General features: G+C 43.5%; 2 protein-coding genes across 2 annotated transcripts; one reads left to right on the top strand and one right to left on the bottom strand. All coding sequences in view use genetic code 11, as the record gives it.

The window, feature by feature from the left end:
• Positions 1 to 2,333: 2,333 nt before the first annotated feature.
• EGR_04792 (60S ribosomal protein L35a) lies at positions 2,334 to 3,243 on the top strand (the record flags this gene model as incomplete). Its single annotated transcript, XM_024494041.1, has 3 exons — positions 2,334 to 2,420; positions 2,766 to 3,037; positions 3,072 to 3,243. 3 exons carry the CDS (start codon positions 2,334 to 2,336, stop codon positions 3,241 to 3,243), a joined length of 531 nt encoding a protein of 176 aa, XP_024351606.1.
• Positions 3,244 to 4,311: 1,068 nt separating this feature from the next.
• Positions 4,312 to 6,329, bottom strand: EGR_04791 (F-box only protein 47; the record flags this gene model as incomplete). The annotated part of the gene is made up of 6 exons (XM_024494040.1): positions 4,312 to 4,397; positions 4,563 to 4,713; positions 5,076 to 5,170; positions 5,279 to 5,488; positions 5,633 to 5,844; positions 6,055 to 6,329. The coding sequence occupies 6 exons, from the start codon at positions 6,327 to 6,329 to the stop codon at positions 4,312 to 4,314; spliced, it is 1,029 nt and encodes a 342-aa protein (XP_024351605.1).
• Between the last annotated feature and the right edge of the window lie 2,478 nt (positions 6,330 to 8,807).

The raw sequence follows: 8,807 nt of genomic DNA, 5'->3' as shown, positions 1-8,807 counted from the left end.
CGTAATCAGTGCTGTAAAGAAACACCCGCGAACCAACTGTGCCAGTCACCAAATCAGCGTGCATCCGAGGAGATATTTGACCTCAACGTCACTGATCCCTCTTGGCAGTTAAACTAGATCTGGAGTTTCATTTGGTTTAGGAACCTGAATCAGGAGGGGGAATTGCGCTATCATGCGTGTCCATAGATGGATGTAGGAACACTGGCAGGTCCATGGGGGAGGGTAGGAAAGATCCGTAACGAAACTTCAAAATGGTTCACGGTTAGTGTCGCTTCAGTTGTTATTAGCTTTTCTGAAGAACACGGGACTGGAATCGATACCGAAGGTAGATGTCAACTTCAACCCTTTTATTAGGGATCATCACCATTCTCCCATCCGTAGAATATGTACTTCTTCCGCTCCACTAAGGCTTATCATGCAGGAGTAGGAAATCAAGACACATGTCCCTTAAGAACGGGTCCGCTTTCCGCTGTCACCAATGTAGCGTCCCGAGACTTCCCTGAAGACGAAAGAAAACACAATATTTGGGCGGAATATATATACAGCGCAGAGGTGTCTGGGCTATTAGCATGGCCCGAAGGCCAGCTCACCCAGTCAGGTACAAGAGGGCTAATTCAAAGTACAAAAGTGGGACCTCACTAATGCCGAGGGGTAAGCCACCATTGTATTACACTAATATATCGCCCCGAGAATTCTCTGAAGAAAAAAAGGTTTGATACTCGGGTAGAATATATGCATATATATATTCAGCATACAACAAGACCTGAGGCTAGTGACATGGCAGAGAGGCCAGCCTACACTGAGAAGGTGTAATGGTCAAGACAAAATGTGGACCTTTAGCAGAACAGAGAGCTAAACAACCAAACTATCACACTAGTACAAAAACTACGTATAGGAGAGATGGCAAGCTCTTTGTGTGTTTACTGAAGTCCGGAATAATTACATTTTCTGCAAGTCATTGTTTGATTCATGCAAAAGATGCCTCTCATTGCAAAACTTACTACAATAAAAGACGACTAATCAAATTAAATAAAACCTAGTCATATATGTTGCTACACTATATCTACGTTGCGCATAATATAATTTGCTTTGAATATTATACATTAAGGGAGTATTTAGACGGCTAAGTTTCGGAAATTGACTAAATTTAATTTGCAAACATTTACTGTTAATTATTTGTGCAGAGGTATTTGCTTCAAAGTGTATTCCTGTAACTGTAAGGCCTTAAACATTTTCCAACTTCGAAACAAGCCGTAACAATGCGAAATGCATGCTGACCTGTAGTGGCTACAATAAGGCAGAAATCACGAAAACCAAAAATTTGCATTGGCCATTAAATGCGTATTATTTTGCACGCGCCGTAAAAAAATTCAGCAGCCAATTCATGTCAGTCATCGAACAAAAAATTGCCACTAACTCCAGTAGAAAGTGTAGCGTCCCGGGACTCCCTGAAGACGAAAGAAGACGCAATACTCGGGCAGAATAGGTATAATCAGCACGGAGAAGGTGTCTGAGCTATTGGCATGGCCCAAAAGGACAGCCCACCCAGCGAGGTACAAGGGAGCCAATTCGAAGTACAAAAGTGGCACTTCACTAGAACCGAGGGATAAACTACCATCGTATTACAAAAGTAAAAACCGGTCCCCCCTTAGTTATAATAATCTTAAGGGTCCAATGGCTTTGATCGAATAATAATGGCATCCCATATGCAAGCTTTTTGCTTCACGGATTCCTGAAAGAGGAAGTATAAAAGTGAAATGCTGAATCCGTCACATCATTATGCATTAGAAAAACAGGACAAATTTTTGGGACGAAATTAAGAGGCAATTAGAGTTTTCCTCTTGTTGCGCAATAGTATAGTATAAAGTCCAGTGTTTCCCTCTTTTATCTCTACCTTCAAGACTTTAAAATGAGTGGAGGGGTCAAACGGAAGAATTCTATATTGGACAGCAATTATTGTGGGGGTACAAATATCCTGATTTAAGTTTGTATATATATATTCCCCCCGTGCTTAAGCTGCCCGATCCAACACTAACCGCTTACTTTTTAACCCCCTCCAACCCCAAAAAACACACTAAAACAAGTGTAATACGATTATGGTTTATCCCTCCCTTGTACCTCGCTGGGTGGGGCTGGCCTTTTGGGCCATGCCAATAGCCCAGACACCTTCTCTGCGCTGAATTTATATTCTGCCCGAGTATTTTGTCTTCTTTCGTCTTTAGGGAATCTCGGCACGCTACACAAGAATGCTTTGTAGTATGTCTAATGGTCGGTTTCAAAAATATGAATTTTTAATTATTAGCATTGAACAGACAAAACGATTGCGGAGCCTGATGGCATCCCTGATCATGAAAGAAGAAATAATACTCGGACATAGTGTGTATTATCGACTTGGAGTGGGGCTTGAGACTGCTGGCATGGTGAGCAGGCTAGGTCGACCTTCACCAAAACCGACGGTTAAACAAAGAGTTAGCATATCACAATCGTAAACAAAACTTTGTTTAATGGGTGTACACCAAGTACTGAGTAGGTATGCAATCACTCGCTACTTAATTCTTTACTATAATATGCAGTTAAAGCCCCAATAAAATTTTAAGAGTATCTTTTTAACAATGTACTTCAACATGTGGTAGTCACTATCAGCTTAAATAAAAAAAATGCCATACCCGAAATCCTCATTATCTTAATAGTCAAAATTAGTCTTAAAAAAAGCTAGTAACTTTTTTATTTTACTCTTGAAAACTGTTTGAAAATGTTTGTCTTAGCTAAAAGCTACTCCACCGGGTCGGTTGATTTGCCTAGTGGGCGGGTTCTTTTTGAGCATGGGTGAGGAGAAGGCTCCGGTGGCTACTACGAAGCGTGTCAGACAGAAACAGCCTGGTAGATTATACGTGAAGGCTGTTTTCACTGGCTACCGTCGTGGTCTTAGGAATCAGCACGAAAAGACGGCTCTTCTTAAGATTGACGGTGTTAACACAGCTAAAGAAACTGAATTCTACATGGGCAAACGATGTGCTTACGTTTATCGCGCCCAGAAGTATCTTATTTTCTCAATATTAATTGTGTTTTAGGAAGAAGCATTTGCCGCGGAGACACAATCCTACCAGGATACGCGTTATCTGGGGCAAAGTGATTAAACCACACGGTCGGAGCGGAGCGGTTCGTGCCCAATTCAAACGTAACTTACCTGCTAAGGCCATGGGTAAACGGATCCGGGTTATGCTGTACCCGTCTCGTGTGTAACTTATAATAGAAGTTATCTGGCCTTTCAATTTAGTGAGTTATGCTATGGTTACATCTTCTCTTCATAAGGTTTTGCCGGTTGACCATTTTTCATGGCTGGTTCTGTAAAGATTGACCTTGTAGCTTAGGATCATTTCCAACTTGACGCATTTAGACTGTTCTTAGGTGCATTGCAATTGTGTACCATTTGCGCGGTTACCGGTTGCGCGTCAAGATTGTGATCATGGGGTGGACCATTGGCGCACACTCGGACTCTCTTGCGTCTTGCTAGGCGTACATTAGTTTTGCCGTAAGCCGAAATCTCGTGGGGCAGCGGAGCTATTTGTGTTGCTCTTTAAGTTGGTAGGGGTAAAGGCGAGAGTGTAGGGTTCACGAACACCATAACGCGGCGAAGGCTCGTCTGGTCATTCTCGTTATTACGGATATGTCGGTGTCTGGGCTCGCGAGTAAATCCACCAAGCTCAAGTCACGTGCAATTGTTCATTTGTGCTTGGTTTGGTTCGGACGGAGTGGCAGATAAGGGAGGGCCCAATCTGAGCAGATTCGGTTGCTCTGTGTATTCTCCGACCTTGGTGTCAGGGCCGGTACACAGGACCCCAGTGAGTCTGGGGCAACTAGTCTCCCTTGGAGTAAAATGACAAAGCTAGTTTGTGGTCATCCCCACCCGAACGGCCTCTGGGTTGGCAAATTCTGCGGTCTAGGTGTCGGTGGTACGTTAAAGCAGTAATCTCTTGGCCTAACCCGTAGCGATTGATTTCTCCGTAGGCGGGTAGGGGTGCATGTGAGTATTGGGACCTTGGAGACATCTGTTTGCGTGTTATAATTCATTGAGTGGAGTTCTGGATGCTGGCTGAAGAACTCTGCAGGGGAGATGGATTTACGGCATCGTAGGGACAGATGAACACGAAATGCCAAATTGTATTAAAAAATCAATAAGCATGAAAGACCAACAAAACAAGAGTAGAGGTTGCAAAATGAAAGAGGAACAAATGGGGGAAGTAAAAGTGCACAACTCTGGTGGACGGCGATGGTAGCAACGAAGGGGCTGGAGGGCTGTCCATGATTCCCTTATTCCTCATAGACTCGCGCAAGCAGAGCTCGGAAAAAGTAAGACTGGGCCTTGAGGATGATGGAAAAGTCTTCCAGTCTTTCATCTACGATGGAAAGGCGTTGTCAAAGTAGAACTTCTCACTACATCAGATAACATAACTTCAAATTTTGCGTAAAGTCGTCAAAACAGTGACGTAGTTCACACGACGGTGATTCGAGATCGACATTCAAGGTAAGAACCGTGTGGGTGGGAGAGGGAGAACACGTACCCAGTTCATCAGTCTCGTACAGATCAACAATGACGCCTCGAAACGCGTTGGATAGTGAGTCTAGGAATTCCTCCCTATAGGCACTGCCGGTGGCCTGAACAGCATCTCCCACAAGTTTCAGCAGACCCGATAGATTCTCCTTGATTTTCACCTTGGATGCGAATAGAGTACAGGAAAATGAGAGGGCATGCACGGACAGTTAAAGCAGTGGAAAGTAGGAAGAAGCACCACCACGCATGGAATCGTACATTGCATGTAAGCTACGCGCAGGGCAACAAGGTAGAGAGCACTCCGCGTAGTTAGTGAGTAAGGGAAGTGCGCCGACTGAAAGCACGTGTACATTAGTTCAAACATCATTATCGGAGGTGTGGTGCGGTGAATCAATTGATTGATTTCCAATACACCACGTACGAGGACAGAGTTTGCGCGAATCGGTCGTAAGTAAAAAGACAAAAAAAGCGATCCTAGGCCGAAAGGGATCGGTAACCTCGTTTTTTAAAAAGCAAGGGATACCTGAACAAGGCACAAAGAGGTGAGAATGACGGCGAGTTCAGTGACATAGCCCTTGCTGGCCTTGTGCTGCACTGCCAGCGATGCCAGTTGAGGACCTGCAAAAGTCAAAGGACCAAATATGCAAGACTATCATTTTCGCTCAATAAACATTCGCACAACCAAAGTGTAGCAAGATAGTGAAGAGGAACTGAATGGAGACGCACCAGCTGAGTGCAAGAGGCAGGCGACGTTCTCAGCCAGCCAGCCGTCAGGCGTATTGGTGATCTCATGCAAGACAGCAATGGTGTCACTGGCTGACCAATGCCCAGAGAGCCAAAGGCTGTTGAGTACTCGCCCTAGTTCACCGAAGCACGCCGATAACTGCTTCAAATCAGCGGCCGTATTCTCGCACATTATGTTCCACATCAGGCGTGCTATGATGCGGAGCATACAATGGAAAGCGGATTGCACAATAAGTAATTAGAGTATTGGTACAACTCTGATGGTTTAATAATCCGTTCCATGATAAAACTAACACCAGGAACATCTGAAACAAACTTATAAAGCAACAAATTTACCCTTATGAACAGGCCCATAGAGAATGAAAAGGAGACGAGCTTGATGGACAAAGGGATAGGAGTGAAGAATGTCGGCAAGAATACCCGCAGTTGGCCAGCCGCGCGAAAGACTGTTGTTACTACTAGCGGCACCACCCATGGGTTTAATTAAGGGCGTTGATGTTATCAGATTCGTCCCGGGACTTTGACTCCGGAAGGCAGCTATATCAAAGCTGCCAGGCACAAAAAAGATGCTGATTAAATGTACACGTATGTAGCAGGATGTCCCATCAGAGACGAGTTGTTGATGGCATAGCACAGTTGAGCTCAAAGCTAAGCGATTTTACAGGTTACCTAGTGTGCATGAATCGGTGCGCATCCACTGTAATGTTTCTCTACAGGAAATAAGATTCAAACACAACTACAACCTTCGCTACCTTTACCTGTCATCGCGAAAGGAGACGCTAGCTGACGATATGTAGCCGGAAGAAGTGAGCAAGTCAGTAGAGCTAGGAGGGAAAGAACCAAATTTAGAACTAGATGCTGTGGCGTTTGTGCTGCTGAGGTCCGCCCACGTCGGTCCTAGGTTAAGTGGGAAACTGATGGGATCGAGGAAGATTCGGCGAAGGAAAAGTCGAACAGCCAACTCCTCGTCGGGACACTCGTCTGTAGAGAAGGACGAAATGTAAAAATAATCAGTAACGTGGCAGGATCTCATCATACATGAAACGTATACTACTACTTGGTAATCAGAAATGTGTGCACACCCATGTATGAATTCGAAACGCAGAAGCCCCATAAGAATATAACATTGAAAAATGCAAACTAACCCGGTTTTTTACATAGCAAGTTAGTCAACTTCAACCAAAAATTTTGTCCGTAACATGAATGAACGAGGGAATGAAAGACACGTTGGTATTCGTTTGGTGAACTGCCTGATAGAAAGGAACGAAGAAAATGTCCAAAATAAAAGGTCGAGGGACAGCGTAGACTTCCCAATATGCAAGTGCCTTTTATAAGAAGTTCTTTGATGTGATCCTTTTTTAATGTTTGTTTCGATTTGTGGTTCAAGGCAATCTTTGGCTCAAATCCATTGTGACAAAGGTACTAAAAACGCAAAAGTATGATTTAATAAGGTGATCCAAGTACGTGTGCGCGCCCTTAAGGACCAACTAGGAATATCAAAGCAGGGGATTCATCTAGAGTATAAAACGCATGCTTGGCACGTGCAAATAATTTGTAAATACAGAGAACTATTGGACTGACCGCCCGAAGAATGCTATCCAGGAATTGAATCCTCAGCAGTAGTGGAAGAAAACAATATATTCTACGAAACAAAATTCCTAGACAAAAAACCAGTAGGTGCAACCATACCAACTTGGGAGAAGTAATCAAGTTGTCCATTTACATCCACAAAGTTGTCTGGCGCATTAGGTGGGTGTGGGTTCCGAAAACTGCAAAGCTGAGTGCAAATTGAACTTGAAAGATAGTGTTTTACAGACATTCGACCAGACCGACTAGCGAATACAACATTGGATAAATCGGAAACTATGTTAAAGGTAAGAAGTATAGCTTGCACCAACTTTCAAGAAAAGTGAATATATGAAAAACAACTTCAGGCGGAAAACAACCAAAGAAGTGCCTGTTTCCTTCCGAGAAGGCCTCCTCTACGCACCCATTCTTTGAGCGCTTAAAAGGTTTTTTCGACATCAGGTCCTCATTGATGGATGCAATGACGCGCTTCATAATAGTAAGAAATGCAATGCTGCGGCAAATTTTTAAACCCAATCCCCTAGAAAAGAAATTGAGGGCTGAATTACAGGGATAAATAGGAAAAATGGCAAAACACACCCGATGCCAAACAGCAGCGACAAACGAAAACACAATAGCGCTTGAAAGCCGACTTTTAATTCCGCTGCATTATAACAACTGGCTAAAATTAAAAGACTCTAGTGAAATCTAAGAACTTTAGAGCGCTAAACGCAGCATCTTCTGGCAGAAATACCACAACTTCAGTCTTGTGTGGACTATTAATACCTGGAATAAGATGGTTTGCTGATAAAAAACCAGGGCATTACAGTACTCTGCATTATCCGCCTAATTTTTATGTCTTAGCTTAAGCAAAGAGATACTTAGCGTCTTATCTCCAGCACCTTCGTCGAATGGACTGGGTCCAAAGCTGTACCAATAATTCCGATAACAGTAATTCAACTGTTTGCTGAATACATGGGTTCTGTCCCAGTATTATGTCTTGTATCGTCTTCAACGGAGTCTCAAGGTGCTAGAATAATTATGTCAAAAAGCAAACACAATCATTCAGTGCATCTGTCCTGATTTCTACTGGTGATTATAAAACTTTAGCTGAGAGGAAGAAGTACATGTGCCACGAATGGGACCACAAACTGATGGGGTGGGGACTAACTCAGTCTTGTGTTCTGCCAAAGAACTATTAGCAACTGAAGTGACATTAGTTGTAAACCATTCGCAAAATTTTCGTCAAGGAGCTGCTTATCTTACTCGTGATACCTCCTTTACTTCTCTACTAGCCGAATAGAACCCAGATAGATATGACTTGGCAGCTTTAAAGTACAAACAACGTAACAAGGCGGAGTAGAGACGAAACCCCATTCCCAAGGAAATGTGTTAAATTACGTCTTCCCTTACATAATTCCACTTTAAGTTCAATGCTTCTACGACTAGCTGTAACCAGCCCATTTTCCATACAAGATAAAACTGCAGATCCTACTGTAGAATCACTAACATTTTTGGTCAAGCATCGCCTCAATTGCATGGAAATTTGATGACTGACTTGGTTGGTTCGTGAATGTTTCTAAATGGAAACGATTACTTTGTGGTAGCCGACACGTGACGTTGACCAAGGGAACCGTCTAGTACGTAGCCTTTGTACCCCGGCCGGGTAGACTAGCCTCTATGCTGTGTTGATGGCTAAGTTTCTCTTGCATATCAAGTAAGTGTATTGTCTTTAAGTATTATTGTAATACGATAGTGATTATCCCTCGGTTCTCGTAAGGCGCCACATTTGTACTTTGAATTAGCCCCCTTGTACCTCACTGGGTGGGCTGGCCTCTCGGGCCATGCCAATAGCCGAGACACCTTCTCCGTGCTATATGTATATGTTCTGCCCGAGTATTGTGTATTCTTTCGTCTTCAGGGAGTCTCGGGACGCTACATTACG

This window comes from Echinococcus granulosus (assembly GCF_000524195.1).
Source record: "Echinococcus granulosus chromosome Unknown EG_S00031, whole genome shotgun sequence".
Classification (NCBI taxonomy): domain Eukaryota; kingdom Metazoa; phylum Platyhelminthes; class Cestoda; order Cyclophyllidea; family Taeniidae; genus Echinococcus; species Echinococcus granulosus.
Note: the sequence above shows the minus strand (reverse complement) of the source record. Positions and strands in the feature narration are given on the sequence as shown.